The 15,735-nt window shown below is 42.6% G+C and overlaps 1 protein-coding gene across 1 annotated transcript; it reads right to left on the bottom strand.

The window, feature by feature from the left end:
* Nucleotides 1-4,616: 4,616 nt before the first annotated feature.
* Nucleotides 4,617-15,693, bottom strand: TMEM208 (transmembrane protein 208). The gene is made up of 6 exons (XM_070761670.1): nucleotides 15,615-15,693; nucleotides 13,869-13,964; nucleotides 11,685-11,744; nucleotides 9,546-9,682; nucleotides 8,557-8,641; nucleotides 4,617-5,169 (listed from the first exon to the last, which is right to left on the bottom strand). The coding sequence occupies exons 1-6, from the start codon at nucleotides 15,618-15,620 to the stop codon at nucleotides 5,032-5,034; spliced, it is 522 nt and encodes a 173-aa protein (XP_070617771.1). The 5' UTR covers nucleotides 15,621-15,693; the 3' UTR covers nucleotides 4,617-5,031.
* Nucleotides 15,694-15,735: the final 42 nt, after the last annotated feature.

Below are 15,735 nucleotides of genomic sequence, written 5' to 3'. Positions count from 1 at the left end.
TGGTTTCTTTTCATCATTTCTTTCCTTCACATTTACTTCACTTCTGATAAAAAATGTTTGTAATTCAGATGGGAGCCTTGGTGCTCTAGGAGTTTGATCGTTTTCTTGCAGATACAGTGATACCTCGTCTTACAAACGCCTCATCATACAAACTTTTCGAGATACAAACCTGGGGTTTAAGATTTTTTTGCCTCTTCTTACAAACTATTTTCACCTTACAAACCCACCACTGCTGCTGGGATGCCCCGCCTCCAGACTTCCGTTGCCAGCGAAGCACCCGTTTTTGCGCTGCTGGGATTCCCCTGAGGCTCCCCTCCATAGGAAACCCCACCTCTGGACTGCAGAGGATTCCCAGCAGCGCAGGGGAATCCCAGCAGCGCAAAAACGGGCACTTCGCTGCAACGGAAGTCCGGAGGTGGGGTTTCCCAGTGAGGGGAACCTCAGTGAAATCACAGCATCGCAAAAACACAGAGGTCCGGAGGTGGGGTTTCGAGGATTTCGGTGTTTTTGCGATGCTGCGATTTCACTGATGCTCCCTTCGCTGGGAAACCCCACCTCCGGACTTCCATTGCCAGCGAAGCGCTCATTTTTGCGATGCTGGGATTTTCCTGCTGGGATTCCCCTGCAGCATTACAAAAACACAGAAGTCTGTAGGTGGGGTTTCCCATGGAGGGGAGCCTCAGGGAAATCCCAGCAGCGCAAAAACGGGTGCTTCAGTTGGCAAAAGGGGTGAATTTTGGGCTTGCACGCATTAATCGCTTTTCCATTGATTCCTATGGGAAACATTGTTTCATCTTACAAACTTTTCACCTTAAGAACCTGGTCCCGGAACCAATTAAGTTTGTAAGACAAGGTATCACTGTATTTTGCTACCAAATTAGGTAATATCATCACCCCATCCTGCAGTGTTCCGGTCTCAAACCTGGGCTGCCAGTTTTCTAGCTGAGAAGCTCAGCATCTTCAACTGCTGAGCCATCACACATCCTCCCGAGGTCTTAGGTTTTATTTTTTAAAACAAAAACGGTCCGGAGGCCTCCAAATTTTCCAAATGTGAGATGCCGTATTCATTTGGAAGATGATGCACCCTTTGGTTATGATAACTGGAAAGCTTGCCAATTTAAAAAAAAAATATGAAAATTTTCTACCACTACCAAGGATATTAAAAATTCCTTTGCCAGAAAAGATCAGACTGGGGGAATATCTGTCAGAGGTGGGTTGCTCCCAGTTCTGACCAGTTCTATAGAACTGGTTGCAAGAATTTCCATTCCACTCGCTGAACTTGGAGCGATCACTGGTTGGCCATATGGCCGAATTGGCCACAGGCGCCATCTTGTTATTGGCTTCTGTGAATTAATTGGATTTTTAGATATTTATATTGTAAACTGTTTTTTGATATCCTGTAAGCCGCTCCGAGTCCTCGGAGACAGGCAGCATATAAGTCCAATAAATAAATAAATAATAAACAAACTTTTTGCCGGGGCTGCTGGCGCTCTTAATAAAGGAATCTTTGAGTTAACTCCAGAGGGTTGGTCGTGATTTGGGAAATGGTCAGAACAAGAACTATATTTTTAAAAAAAGATATGATAAATGAATTTAAGTTAAAAGATGTATGGAGGGAGAGATACCCACAACAGGAACAATTCAACATTATTTTTCTAACTCACAGAAATCGTGGTCCAGATTGGATATGGTCTGGACCGAGACATAATTAAACAGGAATAATGGAACGGTGGAAATTGAACCTAATACATGGGCTGATCATAGAAACATAAACCGACGGCAGAAAAAGACCTCATGGTCCATCTAGTCTGCCCTTATACTATTTCCTGTATTTTTATCTTAGGATGGATATATGTTTATCCCAGGCATGTTTAAATTCAGTTACTGTGGATTTACCAACCACGTCTGCTGGAAGTTTGTTCCAAGCATCTACTACTCTTTCAAGTCAAATAATATTTCCCCATTGTGTTAACAATTAAAGGTGATAAAAGGAAGAGGAATAGATGGCCAATGAAAAGGAAAAAAGAATTATAAAGTGATGGGCTGCAAAAAGTTTTTACCACCACTGTGGGCGTGGCTTATTTTGTGGGCGTGGCTTGCTGGCCATGTGACCAAGTGTGAGTGGCTTGACAATCACGTGACCGGAGGTGGCTTAAAAGTCATGTGACCGGCTTAAATGTGGCCAACTTGACATCACTCACGTCAAGGCTTTGGGTTAGGGCAGAGGTCCCCAACCTTTTTTGCACCAGGGACCGGCTTTCAGCTAGACCAGTTTTCCATGGCCCGGTGGGGGGGGGGGGGGAGCTAGCTGTCAGCGGCGCCGTAAAAGGGGCGATCAAGAGAGGAATGGGTGAATGAATGGACGGAGGGTGGGAAGGAAGGAAGGAAAAAGGGAAGGTACAGGAACAGAAGAAGGGTGCAAAGAAGCAAAGAAAGGTGTGAAAGGGGAGAGTAAGAGAGGAAGGAGTGAAAGAAGGGAATGAGGGAGGAAAGAAGGGAGGAAGGAAAAGGAAAGCAAGAAATGGAGGGAGGAAAGGAAGGGAGGAAAGGAAGGAAGGAAGGAAGAAAGAATGAAAGAGGGAAGGGACAGGAACAGAGGAAGGAAGCAAGGAAACTTATGAAAGGGGAGAGTAAGAGAGGAAGGACTGGAGGGAGGGAGGGAAGAAGGTAGGAAGGAGAAAGAAAAGAAATAGAGGAAGGAAAGGTAAAAGAGAGAAAGAAAAAGAGCAAGAAAGAAAGAAAGAGAAAGAAAGAAAGAAAGGCAACTTCAAAGAAAGGCTCACTGAGCATCTCTCACTCTCTCTCTTTCTATCCCTCTTTCTTTCTCTTCCTTTCTCTCTCTCCTCTTCCTTTATCTCCTCTTTCTCTCCCCCCTCTCTCCCCCTTTCCCTCTCTCTTTCTCTCTCCCTCTCTTGCTATCTCTCCCCCCTTTCCCTCTCTTTCTCCCTCTCTTTCTCTCTCTCCCCCCCTCTCTCTTTCTCTCTCTCTCCTCCTCTTTCTCTCTCTTCTTCTCACTTTCTCTCTCTTGTTTTCTTTCTGTCTCTTTTGCTTTCTCTCTCTCTCACTCTTTCTCTCTTGTTTTGTTTCTCACGCTCTTTCTCTCTCTTGTTCTCTCTCTCTTGCTATCTCTTTCTCTCCCCCCTTTCTCTCACTCTCTCTTTCTCACTTTCTATCTATCTTGCTGTCTGTTGCTTTCACTCACTCTCGTTCTCTCTCCGTTCTTCTCAGCGGTGACGCGCGCACGCCCTGCCCGCCTCACATTTGCCGAGAGGACTTTCGCCCCGGGCTCTCAGCAAAGGGGTTTGCATGAGAGGCGGGGCCGGCGGAAGGTGATATTCAATGTCGGGGGCGCACGGGCGGTTTTGCGCGCGCTCCCTATCTCCCTGCTAGCCCACTCGGAATACGTATTCAAAATAAGAAAAGCCTTTGCCGGCGAAGGCTTTTCTTATTTTGAATACAGTATTCCGAGTGGGCTAGCAGGGAGATAGGGAGCGCGCGCAAAACCGCCCGTGCGCCCCCGACATTGAATATCACCTTCCGCCGGCCCCGCCTCTCATGCAGCCCCCTTGCTGAGAGCCCGGGGCGAAAGTCCTCTCGGCAAATGTGAGGCGGGCAGGGCGTGCGTTCCGGGTGCGGGAGGAGCTGCGGTGAAAGGCAGGAGGTGGCAGAGGAGCAGAGGGGGCAAATCGGGCGGGCGGTGGGCAGCGCGGAAAGGCCGAGGGGGCCCTGGTGCCGCGGACCGGCTGAAAACCCCCAACGGCCCGGTCCCGGTCCGCGGACCAGCGGTTGGAGACCCCTGGGTTAGGGTGCCTGGCCTCTCCTTGTCTCAAAGAGATACAATTTCTCTATCTATTTGCTATTAACGAAACATCTAAAACAGTGATTTTCAACCTTTTTTGAGCCGCAGCACATTTTTTACATTTACGAAACCCTGGGACACATTGAGCGGAGGGTGGGGGGGTTAAAAAAAGTTTGGACCAAAAAATTATCTCTCTTCCTCCCTTTCGCTCTATTTCTCTCTCCCTTCCTTCCTCTTTCTTTCTCTCTCTCTCCATCCCTCTTTCTTTCTCTTCCTTCCTTCCTCTCTTTTTTGCTCTCTTTCTCCCTCCCTCCCTCCATGTTTTTCTCTTTCTCTCTCTCTCTTTTGCTTTCTTTCTCTTGTTCTCTTTCTCTCTATCTCTCTCGCTTTCTCTCTCTTTCTTTCTTTCTGGAACCAACTCCCCCCAGAGATCAGAATTGCCCCCACCCTCCTTGCCTTTCGTAATCTTCTTAAAACCTACCTCTGCCGTCAGGCATGGGGGAATTGAGATATTCCCTTCCCTCTAGGCCTATACAATTTATGCATGGTATGTTTGTATGTATGTTCGGTTTTTTAAATAAGGGTCTTTTAATTAATTATTTAATTAATTGTTGCACGCACAGCTCTTCTAAAATTATACCCATTTAACTTCATTTACTGCGATAGGGCAAACATACCCAGAGTCCCGGGGGGGTGGGGGGGGGGGGGTTTCAACATTTTTCTACCGGTTCTGCGTACCTGACCGTACCCAAAGGAGCCCATCCCTCATTCTAAACAATATATGGTCAGAACAAGGAAGATCACGAAACTAGGAGAGTAAATGACCAAAGGAAACCCACACAAACTGCAAGCCCTCGCATGGCGAACGTTGTGTGCGTGCGGGCCTGTCTCTTTTAATGCATCTTTGCTTCCAAAGACCTTCATTGTCCGATTCGCATTACAGCATCATTTTAAAAAGGTATTGACACATCTACAGCCCTGTCCCAGCGATTCCCCTTCCCTCGGCCATAAGGCGGAAAAAAAGCAACCATTTGCCTGGGGCTCTCCCCCACCCTTCCCATTGCAAGCCATCTAGCCTTAGGATGAGCAGGTGTCAATCGGGAAGAGCAAGGGCCAGAAATGAGGGAGGGAGGTGGGAAAATCCCCCCCGATGTATTCTGATTGGTTCAAATCCCTGAAAAACAGCCACATGGAGACCCAAGGTGGCCCGACGTCCGTGCTCGGGAGCGCAGCTAAAACCGTTTCATCTGCCGGCGTTCTTGCCGGCGTTGTTTCTTCTCGTTGGGCTCTTGATTGGCAGCCGGAGATTCCGCGGTGAGCCAAGGGCCCAAAAGGTTGACCCAAAGGAGATAGAGCGCTCGGCCCGGTGCCTGGAAGAGGTAACAAAACAACAGGAATTCCTATTGAGGCAGGCCACAAGCAAAGTGCATTAGCTGAGCATTAGGAAAAACCTGGGTAGGTTTTTGGTAGTTAAGGAATTACATTCCACTTAGCAATAACAATAAGACATTTATATACATACATACATGCAAATATTTTTGCTGACAATGAAAAGGGAGACTACTATAGATCAATTTCGGACTTATTTGCCTTGATCAGGAAGTCACACCCTTACTGGGATTTGAACCGCCTGCTACCGCACGAATCCCAGCGACCGTTAAGATCCCACAGAGTTGGCCTTCTCCGGGTCCCGTCGACTAAACAATGTCGTTTGGCGAGCCCCAGGGGAAGAGCCTTCTCTGTGGTGGCCCTCTGGAATCAACTCCCCCCAGAGATTAGAACTGCCCCCACCCTCCTTGTCTTTCGTAAATTACTCAAGACCCATCTATACCGCCAGGCATGGGGGAGTTGAGATACCTTTCCCCAAGGCTTTTTTATATTTATGTTTGGATATGTATGTGTTGTTTGCTTTTTAAATATGATAGGGTCTTCCGTCTTTTAACCGTCTTAAAAGATCAAGAAACATAGAAGACTGACGGCAGAAAAAGACCTCATGGTCCATCTAGTCTGCCCTTATACTATTTCCTGTATGTTATCTTAGGATGGATATATGTTTATCCCAGGCATGTTTAAATTCAGTTACTGTGGATTTACCAACCACGTCTGCTGGAAGTTTGTTCCAAGGATCTACTACTCTTTCAGTAAAATAATATTTTATGAGATTTGGAACAAAGTGTGTATATGGATAAATAAGAAGTAGTAAAAGTAAAAAGAATAGGTGAATAGTAGAAGTATGAATACGTTTTAAATTTTGTGTTGGATGTAGTCTATATATGAAGATTTATTATATAAGGTTAAACAAATTTCTTCTTTTCATTTAAAGTAATAAGTAGATTTTAAGGATTAATAATGTATTCTTTTTTTCTGTATTGATATTTATCTTCTAGAATAAGCGGGGAAATTGCAACCCCACTTTTATGTTAAATGTATGTTTGTTTGTTTTGTCTATTTTATGAAAATTAATAAAATTTATTGGAAAAAAAAATATGATAGGGTTTTTATGTGCTTTTTAATATTAGATCTGTTTTCGCTAGAATATTGTTTTTATTGTTGTTGTGAGCTGCCCTGAGTCTTCGGAGAGGGGCGGCATACAAATCTAATAAATTGAATTGAATTGAACCTGGGGCTTTCCCTTGTAAGGCAGTGGCTAGCTCTAGGCCAGAGGCTCATCTCCTGCATCAGCTTGTACCAGGGAAGGGTTATGTGTGACTCGACAAAAGGGTGACTCGACAAAAAAAAATCACACACACACAAATATATATTTATTTGATTTATATGCCGCCCGTCTCCGAGGACTCACACAACATACAAAAAAAACAATTAAAAACTTCTGAAATCCAATTAAATTTAAAAACTAATTGGTCTAAAACCACGGTACATTTAAAAATCAGTCACTCCCATTTAAAACAACAAGCATCCCTTTCATTCATTGGCCAAGGTGCAAGTAGTTAATAGCCCCAGGCTGGGCAGCACAAATGAGTCTTTAAACTCTTGCGGAAGGAGGGCGAGAGTGGTATGAATCTCTGGGGGGGAGCTGGTTCCTGAGGGCCGGGGCCCCCACAGAGAAGGCTCTTCCCCAGGCCCCACCAAATTGGTATAATTTTATTCTTTTTGCTTGTTTTTCTTCTACCGAGAAACATATCTGAGCACTTCTAACTTGTTTTGCAATCTGTAAGAAAGCAACGGCATTGCACAAATACTTTTTTTAAAAATCTATTTTTTTTTCCAGCAAGAAGTGATATCAAATTCTGCTGGCTAAAATTATATGCAGCTACAAAGTGTGGTTTGCGTAGATTTGCTCCAAACAGACTAAGAACTACAACTGCTGCTGTTTGTTTATATACCGCCTTTTATTATTTTTATAAATAATGTAAGGCAACACATATATCTCTAGTCCCACAGAGTTGGCCTTCTCCGTGTCCCGTCGACTAAACAATGTCGTTTGGCGGGCCCCAGGGGAAGAGCCTTCTCTGTGGCGGCCCCGACCCTCTGGAATCAACTCCCCCCAGAGATTAAAACTGCCCCCACCCTCCTAGTCTTTCTCAAATTACTTAAGACCCACCTGTATCGCCAGGCATGGGGGAACTGAGACACCTCCCCCAGGCTTTTATATTTTATGTTTGGTATGTGTGTGCTGCATGGTTTTAAATGATGGGGTTTTATATGTTTTTAATATTAGATTTGTTTCATAGTAATATTGTTTTATTATTGTTGTGAGCCGCCCCGAGTCTTCGGAGAGGGGCGGCATACAAATCTAATAAATTATTATTATTACTAGTTTCAAGTTTCAAGTTTGATTGGATTTATATGCCGCCCCTCTCCGAAAACTCGGGGCGGCTAACAACAATCATGAACAATATACAATAATAATCCAATACTAAAAAGCGAATTAAAACCCCTTAATATATAAAACCAAACATACATACAAACATACCATGCATACAATTGTAACGGCCTAGGGGGAGAAGAAGTCTTAATTCCCCCATGCCTGGCGGCAGAGGTGGGTTTTAAGTAGCTTACGAAAGCCAAGGAGGGTGGGGGCAATTCTAATCTCTGGGGGGAGTTGGTTCCAGAGGGCCGGGGCCGCCACAGAGAAGGCTCTTCCCCTGGGTCCCGCCAAGTGGCATTGTTTAGTTGACGGGACCCGGAGAAGACCCACTCTGTGGGACCTAACTGGCCGCTGGGATTATTATTATTATTATTATTATTATTATTATTATTATTATTATTATTATTATTATTATCTAACACATCTTCCTCCTTTTTTTTTTACACACAGCAATAACCCTGTGCGGTGGATTGGGCTGAATGTACACTGCCCCCCAAAATAAAGGGAACACTTAATAATAATAATAATAATAATAATAATAATAATAATAATAATAATTTATTAGATTTGTATGCCGCCCCTCTCCGAAGACTCAATAACACAATATAACTCCAAGTAAATCAAACGTCTGTGAAATCAAACTGTCCACCTAGGAAGCAACACTGATTGACAATCAGTTTCACATGCTGTTGTGCACATTCAACTTTGTACAGAACAAAGTATTCAATGAGAATATTTCATTCATTCAGATCTAGGAGGTGTTATTTGAGCGTTCCCTTTATTTTTTTGAGCAGTATATTTGGACTGGACTTTGAATTCAGGGTCTCTTGCTTCCTAAGTTCGGTGCTTTCCCCAAACTGATAACACTGATGTAGCTGGAAAGGGGAAGAATGAGCCGTGGAAGAAATAAGTAAGAAATGAAACTTACCAAGAGCCAAAAGTACCACATATAGAGGGAAAAACAACTGAGCACTTGCACAATGGCAGTCAGCAAAACCATGTCTTTCAGATGCCTGAGGGTAGGAGAGAAAAAAAAGGCTTGATTTTTATTAGAGCAGAAAATGAAAGATACAGCATCTTCTATTGTTCTCCAACGTTCCACCCCAGAAACAAAAAAAGACTGGCTTAAAAAATAATAATCTTAAAGGTATGGAGGATCATGAGCCGGGGTGGCGCAGTGGTTAGAGTTCGGCACTGCAGGCTACTTCGGCTAACTGCTAGCTGTAGTTCAGCAGTTCAAATCTCACCACCGGCTCAAGGTTGACTCGACCTTCCAAGGTTTATTTGTCTGAACAGTCCACTACTGTTATTACTCACACCTTACACTGTCTTAAAGTTGCTTTGTGGATATACAGTGTTCCCTCGATTTTCGTGGGTTCGAACTTCGCAAAAAGTCTATACCACGGTTTTTCAAAAATATTAATTAAAAAATACTTTGTGGGTTTTTTCCCTATACCACGGTTTTTCCCACCCGATGGCGTCATATGTCATCGACAAACTTTCGTCTGCCTTTAATAAATATTTTTTTTAATAAACTTTAATAAATAAACATGGTGAGTAATAATCTGAATGGTTGCTAAGGGAATGGGAAATTGCAATTTAAGGGTTTAAAGTGTTAAGGGAAGGCTTGTGATGCTATTCATAGCCAAAAATAGTGTATTTACTTCCGCATCTCTACTTCGCGGAAATTCAACTTTCACGGGCGGTCTCGGAACGCATCCCCCGCGAAAAGCGAGGGAACACTGTTCAGTATTTTCCCCTAAACAATCTATCAAGTTTCATTAAGAAAGAAGTGGTTTTCCTGAGATTGGAATTAACAGAAGCCCACGGAACAGAACAGGGACTACGAAGGCAAACTACGTATGCACTCAGGCAGCAGGATCTGCTCACCTGGACTTAGGTAGTGTTGACACTCACTCTGCCATTCCCTGCTCCATATTCAGATCAATCCCGCCGTCGGCAAGGCTGCCGCCCTCTGCAAAAGTAGGCTTGGCCATTGACCTCATGGATTGGTAACTGGCCCCGTAGACCATCAAGCTGAACACAAAGGCAACCTAAGAGGAGAATATGAAAATCAGCCAGGAGAAAAAAAAACAACAAAAGCCTTTGTAGATACTCCTACTTTGGAGATGCTACTTCAGGAAAGTACACATGGTTTGAGAAGCACACGAAGGTTTGTATAGTGGTACCTCTACTTAAGAACACCTCTACTTAAGAACCTTTCTAGATAAGAACCGGATATCCAATATTTCTTTGCCTCTACTTAAGAACCATTTTCTAGTTAAGAACCCGAGCCCAGAAAAATTTCCCAGGAAATTTGAGAGTGGCACGAAGGCCCAGCCAGTTTCCTGCCATTCCCCCTTTAATCTTGGTTATCTCAGGCTTTTCTGGGCTGCCAGAGGAGCCTTTTGGTGGTGCTTAAGGAGGCTTTCGCAATCTAGAGCAAACAAAGCATTTTCCTTTCTCTGGGTGCTTGGAGAGGGAATAAACATCTGCCAGCGCCCAGAGAAAAAAAAGGCTCCCTTCGCTCTGGGCAGCGACTGTCCTCCTCTTCTTCGTCTTCCTCCTCCTCCTCCCACCCAAATTCTGAGCTTTTATTTCTTTCCTAATGGGTTTGCACGCATTATTTGCTTTTACATTGATTCCTATGGGAAAAATTGCTTCTACTTAAGAACGTTTCTACTTAAGAACCTGGTCACGGAACGAATTAAGTTCTTAAGTAGAGGTACCACTGTACTTGGCAAAGATAATAATAATAATAATAACTTATTAGATTTGTATGCCGCCCCTCTCCGAAGACTCGGTGCGGCTCACAACAATAATAAAAGCAATAAAACAGTGGAACAAATCTAATATTAAAAGAAAAAAATATCTAAAACCCCAACAATTAAAACCATACAACACATACATACCATACATAAAACATAAAAGCCTGGGGGAGGTGTCTTAGTTCCCCCATGCCTGGCGATATAGGTGGGTCTTGAGTAATTTGCGAAAGACAAGGAGGGTGGGAGCCGTTCTAATCTCCGGGGGGGAGGGGGAGTTGATTCCAGAGGGCTGGGGCCACCACAGAGAAGGCTCTTCCCCTGGGGCCCGCCAAGCAACATGCCAAGATAGACATGAAGACAAACATTTTGTAGCTGGTGCCATCTTTTTAACCAAGATTACTGGCCATAAGTGGATGTAAGCACTTCTGTTAAGGATTAAGGCAGCTCTAAAGGAAGAATGGTTTACTTTTGGGTATATGTGGAGCCTCCCAAGTTTACAGACATGATACAGAATCTCAGCTATAGACAGTGATGGGCTGCCAAATTTTTTTTTACTGCCACACTGGATATGGCTTGCCAGCCATGTGACCAGGTGGGAGTGGCTTGACAATCATGTGACCGGGGGTGGCTTAAAGTCATTTGTCTGGGTGGGAGTGGCTTACCGACCAAGTTAAGTTTTCAAATAGGTGCTTGGACTTTTTTTTCAGTTGGTTAAGTCACATTATTTGAAGAGCCACAAAAAGGGCAAATGATAGACAGCATTATTTGTTGAGGAGCACAGTAACATTTTAAGGTTTTGTACTGAACGCACACAGTTCAGTAGGATAACAGGTTAGACAAGTAGCTCAATTTTCTTTCACTGCTATAAAAGTTCAGTTCTAGATAATTATTAAAGTGTTTATGGGTAAAAACATACTATTTAATTATGTGCTATTTTAAAAGTAATTAAGGATCATATTAAGGTACTATGGAAGGAGAATAAAAATCTATTAAGTATTCAATAAATAGTGCATAAACCTATTACCCTCACTGCATCCCCCACCCCACCCTCATGGGGGCAGCAGCACATTACTGGCTGTAGAGGATTGGTGGAGACAGATGGATGGCAGTTGAATATGAATCACATATTCTCCTAGCCAATAAACACTTCTTTCTTTGCAGAAAGGAGTGAAAGAAAAAGTACACTCCTGAATCAATCCCCTGCCCCACCCCAAATTCTCAATGTGCAACACACGTTGGCAGCCACTGACTCAAAAGAAAGGAGAGTATGAAAATATATAGAACTCACCCACGTCCAAATGGTGGCTGTTACATAGAAGATGCCAAGGTTGACAATTCCATAAATGGCCTGAAAAGAAAGGGATATGAAAATAAGAGAGAAAGAGGAACAGACGTTGAGCTCTTTGTTTAAAACTTTGTTTCTAAAACTAGATAACTTTAAGATGTGTGCATTTCAATCTCCAAGGTCTCTTCCAACTCTTGATGATGTTCTATATGCTACTTCCTAGCAATGATGGCCATGTTACTCTGGGAATTGAAGACCTCATATCCCCCAGTCACCAAGGCTGACTAATATTAGTCTAAAAGTATTCTCAAACTAGCAATAGCACTTAGATTAGATTAGATTTATTGGATTTATATGCTGCCCCTCTCCACAGACTCGGTGCGGCTCACAACAATGGCAAAACAGTACATAGTGACAAATCTAATATTTACCAATCTAATTACACTTTTAGGTTAAAAAAATCATAAAAGCAACCCCAATATATATAAAAAACAAGCACACAATCAATCATACACCAAAACAACATGGGCAAGGGGGAGATGTTTCAATTCCCCCATGCCTGACGGCAGAGGTGGGTTTTAAGGAGTTTACGAAAGGCAAGGAGAGTGGGGGCAATCCTAATCTCAGGGGGGGGGCTGGTTCCAGAGGGTCGGAGCCACCACAGAGAAGGCTCTTCCCCTGGGTCCCGCCAGACGACATTGTTTAGTCGACAGGACCCGGAGAAGGCCAACTCTGTGGGACCTAACCGGTCGCTGGGATTCGTGCGGCAGAAGGCAGTCCCGGAGCAATTGAGCACTTAGACTAATCTACCTGTAGAGCACTTTACAGTGCTTTGCAGCCCTCTCTAAGTGGTTTACAGAGTCAGCATCTTGCCCCCAACAATTTGGGTCCTTGTTTTATCCACCTAAGAAGGATGGACAGTTGAGTCAACATTGAGCCTGGTGAGATTTGAACTGCCAAATTGCAGGCAGAAGTAGCCTGCAGTACTGCACAGTAATCTCTGCACCACCATGGCTCCATCTAAACCCGTTAAATCTCCCCAATCAAACTTCAACTCCACTTTTTACCTTCGGAAATACGACTTTGTGGGCTGTGATTTGAGCAACTACTCTTGCCACCAAGGGGGGAAAGCTATAGCTGCAGCTTTTAAGATTTTTTTTATTTTAACATTTACATTGAACCTCATTGACTGATGTCCATCCATCGTATTCAAAGAGGACCTTAACATCTATCATAGACCTGAGTCATTAAATGCCATCTTCAATGTACATTATACATTTAAAAAACTATAAAAATAAAACAAATCCACACCACATTCTATGCAACTAAATTGAAAACCTCTGATATTGCATTAATATTGCACTATACAGTAGAATTCAGTATCATTAATGTCCTGGGAGAGAATACTTTTCAGCTTATTTGTCCTTATTTTTATACATCTTCTGCCAGATGGTAATAATTCAAAAACAGAGTGCCCAGGATGAGATGGATCTTTAAGAATGTTTTGAACTTTCTTAAGGCAGCGGAAGCTATAAAGCTCTTTCAAAGAGGGGAGAAGGTACCCAATGAGATTCTGGGCAATGATGTTTACCCTCTGGAGCCCTGTCCTATCTGCCATTGTGCAATTGGCACAATGGTAATAAGTTAAAATACTTTCTACGATGCAGCAGTAGAAGGCCACCAGCAGTTTTTCCTTCAGTTGTTGCTTGCTGAGAAGTCTCAGGTAGTATAATCTCTGCTGGGCCTTTTTGACCAGTGCTGCAATGTGAGTGCCCCAGGTACTCACTGGTTATGATGATAACAACACCAGTTATGATAACACTCGTTATGATAACAACTGTTTTGTCTGGCTGCTCAGAATACAAAGCCTGCTCGGAATACAGACCCACTTATAGCTGTAACTTGTTGCTTGTATCCTTACAATTTATATGAATATTGTTTCCCGGTTGATTATTTGTACCCTATGACAATCATTAAGTATTATGCCTCATGATTCTTGAGAAATGCATATTTTCTTTTATGTACATTGAGAGCATCTGCACCAAAGACAAACTCCTTGTGTGTCCAATCACACTTGGCCAATAAAGAATTCTATTCCATTCTATTTCAAAAGTGCAGTTCTTCTTCCCTGAGCAAAAATAAACAGGCTGCCTTAGCTCATCTCCCCGTTCAGCACCCCATACTCACATTTGCCCCTAGGATGATTCGTAGGTAGAACTTGAGCGTGTCCTTGTTCTCTTCAAATATCTGCTTTTTGCCTTTGGTTCCTACTTTTCCTTTAGGCTGGGAGGGGAGGTGGGGGGGAGAATAAAAGGCCATAAAAAAATTAAATACTTTACAGTATGGGAAAAAGTATACAACTGGTTAGAAATCAGGGGGGGAAAGTCAATGTCTATATAAATGTAAAAGAAAATATATATAAATAACAGTTACTCACAATGTAAATGCGGGGCAAAACCCGAACTCAGAATAATCTACATACATATACCCGTGAAAATCTACGAAAACAAATATATATATATATATCACATGTTTTTTTGCTGAATTTGAAAATTAAGGGAAACTAGGATAGATCTATTTTGGCCTTATTTTTTGGCCTCATCAGCTAGCCATACCCAATGGGACTTGAACCTACTATATATATGAAGGTCTTGGCATATTCAAGTTTCTTCCTGTGTAAGTTTCAGAGATTCCTGGTGACATTTCAACAAGGTCCCACTCGTCATCTTCAGGCTGGTGCCTTTGGTTTTGTGCTAGGGCGAGCAAAGCTTTGGAATCTCTGAAATTTACATGGGAAGAAATCCGAATATGCCAAGACCTTCATACCTGTACCCATGAAAATCTACAAAAACAAATTATTATTATTATTATTATTATTATTATTATTATTTATTAGATTTGTATGCCGTCCCTCTCTGAAGACTCTATACATACATACATACATACATACATACATACATACATACATACATTATTCTTTATCAGTTCTTTACAAATTTGAAAATATGATTTGGTGTCTGGATGGCCCCTGGAATGGAGCCAAGAGGCAAAAGGGAGCAGTGAATTCCCTCCCATATTTGGATCTGCGTTAAAATTCCCCTGCTCAACTGATAAAAATGAGTAGAGCCTGTGGCCTAGTGATTAGAACCTTTAATCCAGGTTTGAATCCTATGAGGGTATGGCTAGCTGATGGGAGCTAAAAAGCTTGAAATGGATCTGTCCTGGTCTCCCTCTATTTCTTTATCAGTTCTTTACAAATTTGAATACACACAAACACACACATACTTATAGTATATTCAAATTTGTAAAAAATTATATATATGTGTGTGTGTGTGTGTGTGTGTGTGTGTGTTTTTGTAGATTTTCAGGGCTATATGTATGCAGATTGTTCTGAGTTCCGGTTATCAAAATATTAAATATAAAAATATTACACGGGCTAAAACCTGAAGTCAGAACCATCTACACACACACATATATACATACACACTAACTGACGACATTAGTAGAGGACTAACAAAAGCTTCGTTAATTTTAGTAGTTTTTAATAAATTTTAGACATCCCGGAGACCACAATGTCTGTTGACTCTTCATTTATATTGTATGTATTATGTGTGTTTGTGTGTGTAGGTAGGTGGGTGGGTAACATATTTTTGCTGATAATTAAAAGGAAGGGAAACTTCTATAGATCTATTTCGGCCTTATTTGCCCTCATCAGGTGGCACACAGTTTTGGGATTTGAACTATATTATACATATAGTATATATACAACTAAATAATTGTGTATGTCACAGAAGTGAAGAATATGAATGTGTGTGTTTTTAATGTCAAAATTCAATAAATAAATAAAAAACTAATAAAAATGATCACCACCCCTCGATCTTGACTTAACTATCCCTCGCTCGCCCCGGCTTGGTCCCCCGATGCCCGACTCACCGCCATGACGACTCCCCGGCTAGTCTACAGGGCACGCAAGCAAATCCACCAACTCAACACATCCAAGACTTCCGGCGCGGGGGCCTTTGCGTCAGCATCAAGCGCCGCCCAGAAAAAGCTT

The sequence above is a fragment of the Erythrolamprus reginae genome, chromosome 9, assembly GCF_031021105.1.
Source record: "Erythrolamprus reginae isolate rEryReg1 chromosome 9, rEryReg1.hap1, whole genome shotgun sequence".
Lineage (NCBI taxonomy): Eukaryota > Metazoa > Chordata > Lepidosauria > Squamata > Dipsadidae > Erythrolamprus > Erythrolamprus reginae.
The sequence above is the reverse complement of the archived record's forward strand: the minus strand, read 5'-3'. Positions and strand labels throughout refer to the sequence as shown.